We start from the raw sequence: 17,357 nt of genomic DNA, 5'->3' as shown, positions 1-17,357 counted from the left end.
TGGTGTATCACATTTATTTACTTGCATATGTTCAATTATCCCTTCCTCCCTGGTATGAAATCCACTTGACTGTAGTGGAATATCTTTTTGATATGCTGTTGGATTCGGTTAGCTAGTATTTTGGTAAGGATTTTTGCATCTATGTTCATCAGGAATGTTGGCCTGCAGTTCTCTTTTTTTGTTATGTTCTTTCTTGGTTTTGGTATTAGAGGGATACCCAGAATAGGTGATCCATAGAGACAGGAAGTAGATTAGTGGTTTCTGGGAGTGACTGCTAAAAGGTTTGGAATTTTTTTTTTTTTGGTGGGGGAGTGGGTGGTGAAATTTTTCTAGTTTATTGTGGTAGTAGTTGCACACCTATGTGAATGAACTAGAAACAATGAATTGTATACTTTAAAAAGAAGTGTATGGTATATGAACTATATTTCAATCAAACTGTTACAGAACAAGAAGGGTTAATTAAGTTTATTTCCATTACAGAGTTGTGATCTCCATGAGGGAAGGAAGGAAATTTTGATAACCTGGGTTAATCCAAAAGCTAGTACAATGCTGGGATAGTTTTTCTCAGAAATATTTTAAAAATGATTGCATAAGTTGCTGTACACACTTTTCTTTATGTTCTCAATTCTTTTTACTATGTGTAATCTTCCAAATACAAGCATGTAAAATAAATTCAAAAGAGACACCGATTTTGGACACAACATTTTTTAGCAAAGTGATGAATACTATAGTTGGGTTATAATATGTCTTATTGTGGCAAGACAGGTTTCACTAATGCAGGTCTCTATCACAACTGTTTCAGTACTAACTGAGTGGTAAAGTTAAATATTAGAGGTAAAAAAGCCTGTGCCCTTATACAAAGGCTGGAATGTAACAAAAACCCATCAAGAGTTTTGGCTAGGCCTTTCCTGGGCCTGACAAAATAATGAAGGAATTCTTAACAGGACCTACTTAGGATTAAACAAGTTTTATTGGGGGGTCTGAAGAAACTCTCCAGGCCTCCACAAACAAGTTTATTGGACGTCTGAAGGAACTCCTCAAATCCCAGTGATTTAGCAGGAGACAAAGGGTAATCATCTCAGCACCTGGACCCATTTAGATTAAGTGAACTTGCTGAGGCTCTAGAAGAAGGTCTTCAGGACTCAGACCTTAGTTATAGATTAAAAGAAGTTAATCACTTATGTCTTTAGATGAATGCACACTTACCTGTAGACATATAGCTTAGAAGGTATATTCTCTTTGAAAAGCTTTGTAATTTTGAGTTGGTCTGGTGATAATTTCCAGACCATCTCCTTGCAACCAGTTATGTAAATAAAAACTGTCTTCCTCCCCGGTTCATCTGCATCTTGTTATTGGGCTGTGAAGAATAGCGGCCTGACCCTCAGTTTGATCCAGGAACATTATTGAGATCGAATGTGGTTGATGTGTACCAGGGAGGCTTTTGAAAAGAAAAGAAATGTAGATATGGTCTTATCCTGTGTTATTGTAGAGTGTGGGAATTTCTAAATTCCAGTGCAGTGATTCTTAACCCTCTGTTTGTTACAATCTCCTGAGGGAACTTTTCAAAATACTTTTACTTTGGCTCCAACCCTAATTCTGATCAGTAGGTTGAGAACTACTGTTTAAATGAAGGTAGGTGTCAATGGGAAGTCCTACATGTGGTTGTTATTACTGTGACTCTTTCAGAGAATATCTTAGAGATAAATGCTTCTTAAATTTTAATGTGCAATAAATCCACTGGGGATGTCCTCAAAACACAGATTCTGATTCAATAGAACTAGGACAGAGTCCTTAGATCCTGCCTTCTAGAAAGCTCTCCAGTGACGCCTAGCTGATGATCAAAGACCACACTTTCAGTAGCAAGGATTGTGGGATATATTTAAAAATATACAGGAGTGGAAGCATGGTTAGTAAGAAGAAGATAAAATTATACAATTTACATCAGACAAAGGGATTGATGAAGAGAAGGAGGGAGATGATTTCTTGGACATTCACTTTCATCTGGTTAAATTTTTCCATTGATTTGATTATCAGTTAATGGCTCATCCTACCAGTCAAGGTTGACCTCACTTTCTTATATGAAAGTTCTTTTCATTTCATGTATAAGACATATAAAATATAGATTGTTACAGAGTTTGTATGGCTTCTTTAGATATTGTCCTGACCATGAAAAATGACAGAAACTAATGAGGAAATATGAAGAAATATATTTGTTTTATTTAAATTGATATTATCAACATATATGCTAGGTACTGTGTTGGGTTCTGGGATTACAGAAATTAATAAAGCCTAGTTCCTACTCTCAATGAACTTAAAATCTAATAAGGATGGGAGATATGTGAAGACACATTTGTAAATAGCTAAGTATATTACAAGAAAGAATAAAATACATATTAAATAGATGCAAGTAATGTGCTATGGAAGAGGCAATTAATTTTGCCAGGGGAAAGGCTTCACTGATAACATCACAGACCAGTTTTAGGAGCCTCCTAGAACTTTCTTCAAGGCATCCTTCATTTCTTTATTTCGGAGGCCGTAGATCATGGGGTTGAACAAAGGGGTCAAAACTGAGTAGAATAGAGTTGTGAACTTCTGCATGCTTTCTGCTTGTCCTGACCCTGGGCTCACATATGTCATCATGATTGAGCCATAAAATAAAAACACGACAGTCAGGTGTGAGGAGCAGGTGGAGAGGGCCTTCTTCTGGCCAGCAACAGAGGGTACCTGCATCACAGCCCTCAGCACCAGGGTATAGGAGCCAATAATGTAGAAAAAGGTTGCAAAGATGAGGAGGGAACTCATGGTGCCACATACAAGAACAGTCCCTGGGATTGGGACACAGGCTGATGCCAGGGCCAGAAGGGGACTGAGGTCACATAGAAAGTCATCAATCACATTTGGGCCACAAAATGGCAGCTGGGTGATGCATATAACTGGGATCAGAAACCAGATAAAACCATACACCCAGCAAAAGATGATCAGGCTGCTACAAAACTTAGTAGTCATGACAGTAGGATAGTGTAGGGGGCGGCAGATTGCCAGGAACCGGTCATAGGCCATGATGGAGAGAAATAGGCATTCAGTTGTGCCCAGGGAGAAGAAGAAGTACAACTGGAGGAGGCATCGAGCAAACGAAATGGTTTTGTTTTTGGAGAGCAAGTTAGCCAGCATGTTGGGCACATCAGAGTTGACATAGCATATCTCCAGGAAGGAGAAGTTGGCCAGCAGAATGTACATGGGGGTGTGGAGCCGATGGTCCCAGCACACTGCACACATGATGGCCAGGTTTCCAAGGAGAGTAAGGATGTAAGTCACAAAGAATGTGAAAAAGAGGAAAATCTGTATTTCCCAGGGGTAAGAGAAGCCCAAGAGGATGAAGTCACTCATGGTGTGGGAGATATTTCTGGCTTCTGAGGTCATTTTCTGCCATCCTGTGAGGATTAGAGCACAAATTACGTATTCAAAAGGAATTATTCCTCCCAATCCCTCCCCAGGAGAGCAGGCACAAATTCCTGGTTATAGGGAAGGGGGTATAGACTAGAACAGTGATTTCTACTTCTTTTTTGATCAGACACCCAAACAATATAGTTATTGAGTATCCTCTTCTATATGTGACTTTTTTACTCATATTCACTTATAAACTGTGTGTAAACTACCATCCATCAACATCGTAAAAGTTGATGAAGTTTTGAAAAAGTTGTCTTGTAATTAAAATAAAAATATAAATTCAAAATTTCTTTTCTGCATTCTCATTGGGTTGCCTGGTGCAGTCAGCTTTGGAGAACATGATAGATAATATGGATAGGTGGCTGGATAAAGCTAAACTGAGATGTCAGTGTTGGTATGGGTAATTCACTTATAAAAAATTAAAATTAACAGATTTACTGAACAGAACAGTAATATTACTCAAGCAAAATATAGGACAGAAAATGAGACTTAAGAAGCCAGATATGAAAATAACCACATAGTGACAAAGTGATTTTAAGCAACAACTCAGCTACATTAAGTGATCATTTTTAGGCCATTATCAGTATTTACTCCCTGTCTGTAGGATGATATAGTCATGGGCTCTGGACTTTGTTATAAGAATATGAAGAAGGCTTTGGAATGTATACATTTCTGGGATCCAGATTGGGTTTGTAATCCACCAGTGTGGCTGAGGATGGGCTTTGGAGACATAACAGACCTGGGCTTAAATCCTTGCTCTATCACTTAGTAAGCAGCATTCTTCAGTAAAGGACTTAACCTCTGAGTCTACATTACTTTCTCTGTGAAATGTGAGTAATAATACATACATAGCAAAGCCAACATGAGAATTGGATGAAACAATATGTACATGCAAAAGTAATTTACAGATTATAAAGTGGTACCCGGCAGAGTCTCAACAAAAAAAGGAAAACTTCAAGCCAATATCCATGATGAATATAGACGCGAAAATCTTCAATAAAATACTGGCAAACTGATTACAACAGCACATCAAGAAGCTTATCCATCATGATCAAGTAGGCTTCATCCCAGGGATCCTAGGCTGGTTCAACATATGCAAGTCTATAAATGTAATCCACCACATAAACAGAACAAAAGACAAAAACCACATGATTATCTCAATAGATGAAGAGAGGTCTTTGACAAAATTCAACAGCCCTTTATGCTAAAAACTCTCAATAAACTAGATATCGAAGGAGCATATCTCAAAATAAAGATATTTATGACAAATCTACAGCCAATATCATATTGAACGGGCAAAAACTGGAAGCATTCCCTTTGAAATCTGGCACTAGGCAAGGATGCCCTCTCTCACCACTCCTATTCAATATAGTATTGGAAGTTCTAGCCAGAGCAATCAGGCAAGAAAAAAAAAAGGTATTCAATTAGGAAAGGAGGAAGTCAAATTGTCTCTATTTGCAGATGACATGATTGTGTATTTAGAAGACCCTATCATTTCAGCCCCAAATCTCCTGAAACTGATAAGCAACTTCAGCAAAGTCTCAGGCTACAAAATCAATGTGCAGAAATCACAAGCATTTCTATACACCAATAACAGACTAACAGAGAGCCAAATCATGAGCAACTCCCATTCACAATTGCTACAAAGAGAACAAAATACCTAGGAATACAACTAACAAAGGATCTAAAGGACCTCTTCAAGGAGAACTACAAACCACTGCTCAAGGAAATAAGAGAAGACACAAACAGATGGAGAAACATTACATACTCATGGTTAGGAAGACTCAATAGCATGAAAATGGCCATACTGCCCAAAGTAATTTATAGATTCAACACTATCCCCATCAAGCCACCAATGGCCTTCTTCACAGAACTGGAAAAAAACCACCTTAAACTTCATGTGGAACCAAAAAAGAGCCCACAAAGCCAAGACAATCCTAAGCAAAAAGAACAAAGTTGGAGGCATTATGCTACCTGACTTCAAACTATACTACAAGGCTACAGTAATCAAAACAGAATGGTATTGGTACCAAAACAGAGATATAGACCAATGGAAAAGAACAGAGGCCTTGGAGGTAACACCACACATCTACAACCATTTGATCTTTGACAAACCTGACAAAAACAAGCAACGGGGAAAAGATTCCATATTTAATAAATGGTGTTGGGAAAACTGGCTAGCCATGAGCAGAAAGCAGAAACTAAACCCCTTCCTGACACCTTACACCAAAATTAACTCCAGATGGATTAAAGACTTAAACATAAGACCTAACACCATAAAAACCCTAGAAGAAAACCTAGGCAAAACCATTCAGGACATAGGCATAGGCAAGGACTTCATGACTAAAACACCAAAAGCATTGGTAAATAAAAGCCAAAATAGACAAATGGGACCTAATTAAACTCCAGAGTTTCTCTACAGCAAAAGAAACAATCATTAGAGTGAACTGGCAGCCAACAGAATGGGAAAAATTTTTTGCAATCTACCCATCTGACAAAGGGCTAATATCTAGAATCTACAATGAACTAAAACAGATTTACAAGAAAAAAACAAACAACCCATCCAAAAGTGGGCAAAGGATATGAACAGACACTTTTCAAAGGAAGACATATATGAGGCCAACAATCATATGAAATAATGCTATCACTGGTTATTAGAGAAATGCAAATCAAAACTACATTGAGATACCATCTCATGCCAGTTAGAATGGTGATCATTAAAAAATCTGGAATCAACAGATGCTGGAGAGGATGTGAAGAAATAGGAACACTTTTACACTGCTGGTGGGAGTGTAAATTAGTTCACCCACTGTGGAAGACAGTGTGGCGATTCCTCAAGGACCTAGAAATAGAAATTCCATTTGACCCAGCAATCCCATCACGGGGTATATATCCAAAGGATTGTAAATGGTTCTGTTATAAAGACACATGCACACGAATGTTCATTGCAGCACGGCTTACAATAGAAAAGACCTGGAACCAACCCAAATGCCCATTGATGATAGACTGGACAAGGAAAATGTGGCACATATGCCCCATGGAATACTATGCAGGCATAAAAAATGATGAGTTTGTGTCCTTTGTATGCACATGAATGAACCTGGAAACCCTCATTCTCAGCAAACTGACACAAGAACAGAAAATCAAACACTGCATGTTCTCATTTATAGGTGGATGTTTAACAATAAAAACACATGGACACAGAGGGGAGCAGCACACACTGGGGTCTGTTGTGGGGGCCAGGGGACGCACAGCAGGTGGATGGGGAGGTTGGGGAGGGATAAGACGGGGTGAAATGCCAGATATAGGTGACGGGGGGAGGGAGGAAACAAACCACATTGCCATTCATGTGCAACGATCCTACATGATCTGCACAGGTACCCCATAACCTAAAGTACAATTAAAAAAAAAACTAAATAAAATAAGGAAAATAAATAAATAAAATAAGGAAGAAAAAAGTAGTTTACAGATTATAAAATGGTACAGAAATATGAACTATTATAAACTGTTCAGGTATTATGCTGGATGTTGCACTCCATTGTTAATCCTAAAAATTAAAGTGGTTTCAAAATGCAAAAGAATGTTTTTTACCTGTGAAATTTTAGCCTTGTGACAGGTTAAGTACAAGTGTGTACGTGCGTGTGTGTACATGTGTGTGCGCATGTGTGTCTACGTGTGTGTGTGTAAATGTGTTTGTGTGCTTTCCAGGCCCTTTGGACACCAAAGATGTAACTCCCTCAAGATAAGCTTCCTTTTAAGACTATTTTTTTAGGAAATGGAAAGATTTAGGTCAAAAAATACAAAATAGCAAATATGTAGGTTGAACAAGTCATAAGATCTAATGTACAACATGAAGACAATTGTTCATATTAGTGTATTGTATTCAGGATTTTGCTAAATGAGTAGATTTTAGCTACACTTGCCACAGGGGTGGGGGAATGGATTTTGGACTTTGTTATTATAAGACAACTTTGTAACTTTGTGAGATAATGGATATATTAATTTGTTCCACTATAGTAATCACTTTGCTTTATATATGTATCTTGTAACATCATGTTGTACATCTTAAATATACATAATGCATTTTATATTTTAATAAACATTTTGTGGTTGTTGTTGACCAGACACACCTGAATTCTCATTTTCTTTCTGATAGGCTATCTTCCCTGGCAGGGATATCATTATAGCTTTAAATGACAGGATCATTTCTTGATGGCTACAATGTGGTTTGTATTAAAGCCACCTAGGTTTCAATCTGGAAAACTTCTTAGTTGATCTCTTCCCGCACTGCCCCCTCCTCACCGTGTTCCCTGTGGGACTCCTGTGGAAGTGAAGATCAGACTGCACTCGTAACCACAATAACGCAGCAGTAAAAAGCATCATTTCAAAACAGGTATCATTTTGGAAGTCCGGTTTGCATGCAACCGCTTTACTCTCTGGTATTTCTTGATTTAGTGGTTTATTAATCCCTGGAAAAACGTGGCTAAGTTTTTTTGAATATGAGGAAATAGAAATCTATTCAAATTTTAGGCTTTGGCTTAGGCCAAAGTTTAGCCTAAAAGTTCGGAAGACGGACCTCTCATCTCTGGTTCACCAGTCTTTTTCCTTCTACGTGCTTTCCAATCTGGAAGTCTAGAGCTCAAATGCTCTGTCCACCCTTTCTTAACCACATCAGTTCTTTAGAAAAAAATCCAATAAACTCCTGCATAAAAGTAACACCCAAGGTCTTAGTAGTTTTTCTCTTTGTTGGGGTCCTTAATTTATCATTACTTTTATTATTTCTAATGTTTTCACCAATTAGACACATTATCCCCCTTTTTCCCACTGCCTCCTTGAGCCCCTGTTTTCTACTCAAGTAGAATTTTGTGATGAACAAAAATTCAACTGAGTTGTTCCTCAGTTGAATCATGAGGAACAGCTGATTCAATGCGTTATGTCCTAGGGACCCACTTAAGGGAATAGAACATTGTGCCTTGTTAACCCATTTTCTCCTGTGTTCTGGAGGAAATACAGTCAAGTTTGTCCTTCTATTTTTTGAAATAATGTATTGCTCACATTCATTGGCCTCAGATAAATCATGGATTAGAATGGGAATTAAAGATTTTATTTTCTCCTTTATCTGAACTCACTGAATCTTGGAGCTGGAAGAGACTTTAAGGGTACTCCAGCCTCACCTACACCAGATCTAAGAGTTCCTCTCTTTTACCTTCTTGCTAGTTGATTATCTAGCTTCTGCTGAAATAAACAAGGACAAAGAGGTCATTAGAAAGGAAGGTAGGGCATTTGTTTCAGAGCAACTTTCAGTTTTAGAAGTTGCAATAAACTTTCTTGTTCTCTCTTATATCCCTGGGTACTTTACCATTTTGATTTATTGTTTTAGTTTCACTTCTGTCACAGAAAGGGGAAACTAACACTTATTACATGCCCATCCTGTGCACATACTCTGTTAGGATTTTGAGCGTGCATTGTCCTTCTTACTCTTCCAATAATTATGGAAGTAATAATTGAGCCACAGAAGGGCTGAGTAACCAACCCAGATGCACACAGTAAGTGGCAGTACTGGGCAAGATTTTTTCTTTTTGCTTTATTGTGCTCAGAATAAGTCTATACAGCAGCATTAAAAATATTGGAGGAGGGTACCCATGTCCTCTTTGAATCTTTTCTATTTAGACCAAGCACTCTTGGTTTCTTCAGTTGAATATGGTGTAATTTCCAGATGCTCATCATCCTGGTACTCTTCCTTTGCTTGATCATGTTTTTCTGAAAATGTGATGTTACTAAAACTGAACACAATACCCCTTGTACTGTGTGATTGACACAGAGCACAGAGGTACTATAGCCTTTTTTTGCTTTAGAAACTCATGCAGACCTAAGTGAGCATCAGTTTTTGTGGTCAGTTACTTTATGCTTTTGACTTTTATTGAGCTTTTGCATTTTACTAAAGACCTTAGAGTTTGCCCACAAGACAAATTGATTGATTAAAAATCAGATTGGCCCTATCTGATACTCGTGTTGTTGAGTTTTTGACGTGAGGGAGGTTAATGATCGAATTGCCCCAACTGTTGCAGTCTATTAAGATCTTTTTGGCTTTGCATTCACTTTCAAAGCATTAGCTTTCTTTTCTGTTTTTATTGCCTATAAATTTGATAAACATTTCTTGTATGTTTCATGTAAGCCTGATTAAAATATATAGGACATGAAAAACATGCCTTTTCAGCTCCAGGTTAACATTTGTTATTAGCAACAATTGTATATAGATAGTTGAGCTAAAAATAGGTAAATGCTACAAAGGTGTTGAAAATGATACTGTAGCTTTTTGGCTGAACTGCCATCTTCCAGTAATTTGCCAAAAAGACCAACACAAAGGGAAAGAGGGGAGCCACCGGATATATATTCTCTAGGCCTTTTAGAAAACATGGAGTTGTTCCTTTGGCCGCGTGTATGCAAATCTATAAGAAAGGTGATATTGTAGACATCAAAGGAAGGGTTACCCAGCATGCTGTTGGCATTGTTATAAACAACAAATTAAGGGCAAGATTCTTGCCAAGAGAATTAGTGTGCTTATTGAGTACATTAAGCACTCTAAGAACTGAGATAGCTTCGTGAAATGTAAAAATGATCAGAAAAAGAAAGAAGCCAAAGAGAAAGATACCTGGGTTCAAGTGAAGCACCACCCTGCTCCACCCAGAGAAGCACACTGTGTGAGAACCAGTGGGAAGGAGCCTGAGCTGCTGGAACTATTCCCTATGAATTTATGGCATAATAGGTGTTAAAACAAAACAGACCTCTGGACTGTAAGAAAAAAAAAAAAAAGAAAATGACACTGTATCTCTGGAAAACGTTCTGGCATACATTATCATATAGATGGTTTATAAAAAAAGTTTTACAAGCAACTTTTGTACTTTATGGTGTTAAAAAAACTTTTGTTCAATTTCAGTTTTAAAAATTTTTCTTCCATTCTCCAGGGTTCTTTAAGAAAATCAATAATGGTTTTGAAATCACATCTGTAAATCACCCCTTGATTTAATTTGCCTATGTTTGGGGGAAATTACACTATTAAAACTATTGAGATTTGCTGGATTTTCATGGCAATTGTCTTTTACAGTTTTGTTCTTCTTTCTCTGGTATGGAGATTATCCTTTGGAACTGTTCATATTCTAGCTTATGTTGGGTCCAGTGCCTCTCTCTTCTGAGGATAGGACATGCCCCAGTCTTTTTTGTTCACCTTTGTACATCTCATAAACCTTGCAAGCGGGAAGATCCTCTCACCACAATGCTATCAGCTGAAGTTTGAAAGACTTTTTGTTTAGGTCTTAGTCCAGGGACAAGATCATCAAAATTTTTAGAGAAACCTATTCTTTCTTTATAACCACTGTATTTCACCATTCATTCTGTCTCTGTCCCTGTTTCTATCTCTGTCTCTATCCAAATTTTTTTCACCTTAGGGTTACTTCTAAGATGACATGATGTCTTGAGATTTCTGCTATTGGATAATTTAAGAATCGGCTAATATTACTCATCTTATATAATTTCAGCACTTGTATAATTAAAGAGCAATATTTATTAAAATATTTTCAGTAAAATTGCTTTAAATTGACTTTACTACTGTTCCATCATGAATGTTAGTCCATTTTATGTAAAATGTCCCTTTGTTACCATTTATTGAACAGACATGTGATAGATACAATCTTTTCAGGCTTGTCTTCTAAGTTTTATTCTATTTTATAGCTGATTACTGGCCTAAACCACTTGAAAAATTCAACAAAAGTTTGCTGAGTACTGTATTTTTGTGTGCTTTTCAATGCAATAGATATTTTGGAACATATATTTATTCATCTGCATGCTAAAATGCCTTTAAAATTGGAAATATTATTCTTTTCAATAAAATTAAGCAGCATTAAAAAAGTGTATATTGTGAGAGATAAGTCAATAAGTTTCACATTTCTAGATAAAGGCTGTTAATTTAAATATGAGACATAATTTCTCTTTTGCTTTTTAAATTAGCAAAAATGAATAATTGTGACACCAGTGTTGGTGGAGGTGCAATAAAACAATGCTCAGAAAAACTGCTGGAGGGAATATAAACTTGTAAAAAAATTTTCTTGTGGGACACTTAAAAATACTCAGAGTTTTTTTTTTTTTTGATGCAAGTATGCAAGTATGTAGCAGTGCATACTTGGCTCACTGCAACCTCCAACTCCCTGGTTCAAGTGATTGTTCTGCTCAGCCTCCTGAGTAGCTGGGATTACAGGCATGTGCCACCACACCAAGCTAATTTTTGTATTTTTAGAAGAGACGGGGTTTCACCATGTTGGCCAGGATGGTCTCAATGTCTTGACCTTGTGATTTGCCTCCCTCGGCCTCCCAAAGTGCTGGGATTACAGGCGTGAGCCACTATGCCCGGCCAAAATACTCAGAGCTTTTAAACATTTGTACCCATTAAATAAAAATTAGAGATGTAGGGCCGGGCGCGGTGGCTCAAGCCTGTAATCCCAGCACTTTGGGAGGCCGAGGCAGGTGGATCACGAGGTTAAGAGATCGAGACCATCCTGGTCAACATGGTGAAACCCCGTCTCTACTAAAGTTACAAAAAATTAGATGGGCATGGTGGCGCGTGCCTGTAATCCCAGCTACTCGGGAGGCTGAGGCAGGAGAATTGCCTGAACCCAGGAGGTGGAGGTTGCGGTGAACCGAGATCGTGCCATTGCACTCCCGCCTGGGTAACAAGAGCGAAACTCTGTCTCAAAAACAAACAAACAAACAAACAAACAAACAAACAAACAAAAAAACAAAATTAGAGATGTAGAAAAAATTAACAATAAAAAAGTTAATCATAGAAGTGCAGAAAAATTTCCTGAGGAACTTGGTTTATATCATTTCTTATATAATCTTTACAGAGTTCTTTGCTTAGTGAGTTTATATAGTCTTTATATGCATTTTTGTAGAAAAAGTAAATAACACAAAGGAACAGAAATTCCTGTAAAGAAATAAAAATTAAAATTAATAGGGGCAAATATTACAAGGTCAGATAAGAGGTTCTGTAATTTTCTTCTTTACATGTACATGTCTATGTTTCACAAAATTCCTATGAGCACATATATTACTTTTTTAAGCTGAGAAAAACCATTACTATAAAATACTGTTTTTGAAGGTACTCCCTCTTCTGAAGGTACCTTCCCTAGGCAGTTTTTGTGACCTTTGCAATTTCTAGAATGTTCCTGGTGCTAGGAAGTGCCCTTTATGCCATTTGACTTACCATGTAGGTTGTTGGATGTCATCTTTCCTTCATTTGTTACTTGGATTTAAAGCCATTGAAGTCAGCCTCTTTGTCAGCCAGGGTTGAAGAGAGAGAAAATTCCCAGTGGGGCATCCTGAAAGCTGTATTTTGCTTTTAGATGAATGATACCATTTCATAAACCTAGGCAGGGATTAGAAATTAAGTTTTAAACAAAACGAATAACTGTCAGCTTCTGGAAAGACCTATACTGTTATTTTTCTCTCATTGGAAGAAGTCATATTTTCAGTCTTAGTTTTTTTTTTTTCTTAAAAGAAACAATTTAAAAATGGCATTACTTTGCATTTTGGGTTTTACTTTAGTAAATTTTATTTAAAGGAGAATGCTGTGGTTTTGAATAAAGATAAAAAGCCATGACAATAGTAGAAATGATTAACGAAGGCAATATAATTATCTTTTACTTTTTTGTTTGCCTTTCTAGTTGACACCATCTGAAAGTAATATGTGTGTATTTTTTTTAAGCTAGAAATGGTAAGGTAGAAAGGTACTTTCTTAAACTTACATTTCCATAGTCAACATTTATTTTTCTGTGTCCATATTCATGAAATATGAATATCTGCCTTTGTTAAAGGAGTGAATTCAGGCACTGATTTGGAATGGGGTACAATGTGTATAAGCCTTTTCCCCTGCTCTTTACTTCCCCTGGAGCTCAGAGTTCTGTCCCTTGTGCTTACACTTTGAGTGCATTTGGGGATTTTTTTTTTTTAAGTTGGAGAAAACATGACTTATTCCTTCTCAGCCTTTTGGCTCAGATCAAACGTGGAGAAAACAAAATTTCCTCCCCACTCCACCCCCTTGTACCCCCAGCAGTAATAAGAATGAAAGCTGGGATTCTCCACCTGTCCCTGGTGAAACTATTGTGATGCCGAAGTCAGCTTCCCTAAAGGGGAATCTTTTTCCTGAGATTCTTCAGCTAGTTGAACATTACTCCAAAGACCCATCCTTTGATGAGTTTATTTCAAACATCTGATACTGTTTTTCTGTATGACACTTTACGCATTTGGCATGTAATTCTGAGGCTCTTTCTCAGTTTATAGGGAAATCTATTTTGCTGACTCATTTTTGAATTCATTACGTGGACCCAGAAGTCTATCCACACCTGTAGTTGACCTTTCACTTTGCCATACAAATATTATCAGTTAATATTTATTGAGGTTTGTTATGTTTCAGGCATTGAGATGAGTAACTTTTATGAATAAACGAATCTAATTCCCATTATAATACAATGAGTTAGATATTAATATTTATTTTATAGGTGAGATCATTGAAGCTTAGATAAATAATTCGCTCAAGGTCTTACCTCTAAATAAATGAAAGATTCGATCTCTGAGTTCAATTCTTTCTGAGAAAAGAACCAGAGTTCTTAAATATTAAACTATTTGCCCTGAATCTTGACATGGCAGTGAAAGAAAACAATACTTATTGATAACTCATCTCATGCCAGGCACTGTGACAAATTCTCATGTGGAAGTCATTTTATTTAATTCTTGCCAGGTACCACTATTGCAGTTTTTCAAAATTGGGTTTTTAAATTCTGATTATCAAAACAACATATGTTTAAATATGTAAACATTTAGAAGATTCAGAAAAGTGAAGTAAAACAAAAACTACCAGTAATTTTGCCAAGCAACATAATGTAAAATCTTGGCATATTTCTTATTTTTTTGTCCTAACCATTTTTCTTTACATATACAAAATCATAAAACATTTATATTTTAGTGTCCTGTTTACATAAGCATTTTTTTCATGTAATTACAACTCAAATATTTTGGCCAGGTGCAATGGCTCACACCTGTAGTCCCAGCACTTTGAGAGGCCGAGGTGGGTGAATCAGGAGGTCAGGAGTTAGAGACCAGCCTGGCCAACATGGTGAAATCTCATCTCTATTAAAAAAAATTTGGGTGTGGTGGTGAGCACTTGTAATCCCAGCTACTCAGGAGGCTGAGGCCCGAGAATCACTTGAACCCAGGAGGCAGAGGTTACAGTGAGCTGAGATCGTGCCACTGCACTCCAGCCCAGGAGGCAGTGCCATACTCTGTCTCAAACAAAACAAAACAAAAACAAAACCCAAATTTTTTTAAGCTGCAAAATGGTGAATGTTACTTTTATAACATTTCCCTCATGTATTTAGGCTATTTTCAAAGTTTTAATCTTAGACTAATGTAACACAAATTTTGGGGTTTAATTAATTTTAGAATGTTTCCCTCGAGTAGATTACTAAGTTCAAAGGTTTGTACAATTTAATGTCCTCAATACATATTGCTAATTTCCTCCCTCCCTCCCTCCCTTCCTCCCTTTCCTCTTTCCTGTGTCTCGCTCTATGGACCCAGGCTGGAGTACAGTGGTGTGATCTTGGCTCACTGCAAGCTCCTCCACCTCCTGTGTTCAAGCAATACTTGTGCCTCAGCCTCCCAAACAGCTGGGACTACAAGCACAAGCCACCATACTTGGCTAATTTTTGTATTTTAAGTATTCCCCATGTTGTCCAAACGGCTTGAACTCCTGACCTCAGGTGATCCACCCACCCTGGCCTCCCAAAGTACTGGGATTACAGGAGTGAGCTACCATGCCTGGCCTCAAGTTAACAAATTTCTTTTCCAAAAAAAAAAAAAATCTATATCTATATCTATATCTATATCTATATCTATATCTATATCTCTAGATCTATCTATAGATATATAGCTATATATATATTTTATATATTATATATATGTATTTGAGAGTCTTGCTCTGTCACCCAGGTTGGAGTGCAGTTGCACAATCTTAGCTCACTGCAACCTCTGCCCCAGGGTTCAAGCAATTCTCCTGCCTCAGCCCCCTGTGTAGCTGGAATTACAGGTGCATGCCACCAGATACACCTAATTTTTGTATTTTTAAATAGAGATGGGGTTTTGCCATGTTGGGCAGGCTGGTCTCAAACTCTTGACCTCAGGTGATCTGCCAGCCTCGGCCTCCCAAAATGTTGGGATTACAGGCATGTGCCACTGTACCAGGCTGCAAATTATATTCTTAAAACACATGTTAATGAGAATGCCATCTTATAGTGTTTGAAAAATTTATCTTTATATTCATAGAAGAAAAACATTTATATCTCATTTTTAAGGTTACATATTTTGGTCCCCAATTATATATCTCTTTTATTTATTAGCCATTTGTATTTCTCCTTTCTTTTTAAGAGATGAGGTCTTGCCATCTGTCAAAACATACACAAGGAAAAATGGACAGTCTGAATTGGCCTATATCTATTAAAGAAATTGAGCCAGAATTATTGATAACCTTGTGAAGCAGAAAACACCGGGCCCAGATAGATTGACTGGTGACTTCTACCAAAAATTTAAGAGAGAGCTCATACCAATTTTCTGTACTCTCTTTCAGAGAGTAGAAGCACAGGAAATACATCTAACTCATAGGAAAAGCATTACCCTAACACTGAAACCAGGTGAAGACATCATGAGAAAAGAAAACTCAGGCAAACATCTCTCCTGAACATGGATGTAAAAAAATTAGCAAATGAAATTCAACAATATGTATAAAGAATTATACACCATGAGCAAGTGGGATTTATCTCAGGTATGCAAACCTAGTGTGACAAATGCAAATTCATGCAATCTACCACATAAGTAGGCTACAAAGGAAAAATTACATGATCATGTCAGCAGATGCAGAATAGACATTTGAAAAACTCCAACACCCATTCATGATAAAACTCTCAGTAAACTATGAATAGGCTGGAACTTCTATAACTTGATAAAGAACATCTACAAAAATCTGTAGCTAACATAATGCTTGTATTAGTCCATGCTCACACTGATAATAAAGACATACCCAAGACTGGGTAATTTATAAAGGAAAGAGGTTTAATTGACTCACAGTTCAGCATGGCTGGGGAGGCCTCAGCGAAACTTACAATCATGGCAGAAGGGGAAGCAAACATATCCTTCTTCACATGGTGGCAGCAAGGAGAAGTGGAGAGCAAAAGGGGGAAAAGCCCCTTATAAAACCATCAGATCCGATGAGAACTCACTCACCATCATGAGAACAGCATGAGGGTAACCATTCCCATGATTAAATTACCTCCCACTGGGAACCTCCTATGATACACAGGGATTATGGGAACTACAATTCAAGATGAGATCTGGGCAGAGACACAGCCAAACCATGTAATTTCACCCCTGGCTCCTCTCAAATCTCATGTCCTCATATTTCAAACCATAATCATGATGAGTCTATCATTGATGGGCATTTGAGTTGATTCCAAGTCTTTGTGAACAGTGCCACAATAAACATTCGTGTGCATGTGTTTTTACAGTAGAATGATTTATAATTCTTTGGGTATATACCCAGTAATGGGATTGCTGGGTCAAATAGTATTTCTAGTTCTAGATCCTTGAGGAATCACCACACTGGCTTCCACAATGGTTGAGCTAATTTACACTCCTACCAACAGTGTAAAAGTGTTCCTATTTCTCCACATCCTCTCCAGCATCTGTTGTTTTCCTGATTTTTTAAATGATTGCCATTCTAACTGGTGTGAGATGGTATCTCATTGTGGTTTTGATTTGCATTTCTTTAATGATCACTGATGATGAACATTTTTTCATATGTTTGTTGGCTA

The 17,357-nt window shown here is 37.3% G+C and overlaps 1 protein-coding gene across 1 annotated transcript; it reads right to left on the bottom strand.

The window, feature by feature from the left end:
* Positions 1 to 1,857: 1,857 nt before the first annotated feature.
* LOC100387040 (olfactory receptor 11H6-like) lies at positions 1,858 to 12,859 on the bottom strand. The gene is made up of 2 exons (XM_002753607.6): positions 12,704 to 12,859; positions 1,858 to 3,431 (listed from the first exon to the last, which is right to left on the bottom strand). The coding sequence occupies exons 1-2, from the start codon at positions 12,723 to 12,725 to the stop codon at positions 2,479 to 2,481; spliced, it is 975 nt and encodes a 324-aa protein (XP_002753653.3). The 5' UTR covers positions 12,726 to 12,859; the 3' UTR covers positions 1,858 to 2,478.
* Positions 12,860 to 17,357: the final 4,498 nt, after the last annotated feature.

Source organism: Callithrix jacchus, chromosome 8 (genome assembly GCF_049354715.1).
Source record: "Callithrix jacchus isolate 240 chromosome 8, calJac240_pri, whole genome shotgun sequence".
NCBI lineage: Eukaryota > Metazoa > Chordata > Mammalia > Primates > Cebidae > Callithrix > Callithrix jacchus.
Note: the sequence above shows the minus strand (reverse complement) of the source record. Positions and strands in the feature narration are given on the sequence as shown.

Excerpts from the sequence above, each read along its gene's own strand:
- LOC100387040 (XM_002753607.6), bottom strand. The coding sequence starts at position 12,725 with ATGACATCCAACAACCTACATG. Across the intron at positions 3,432-12,703 it reads GACATCCAACAACCTACATG|GATGGCAGAAAATGACCTCA; the intron begins GTAAGTCAAATG and ends TAATCCTCACAG.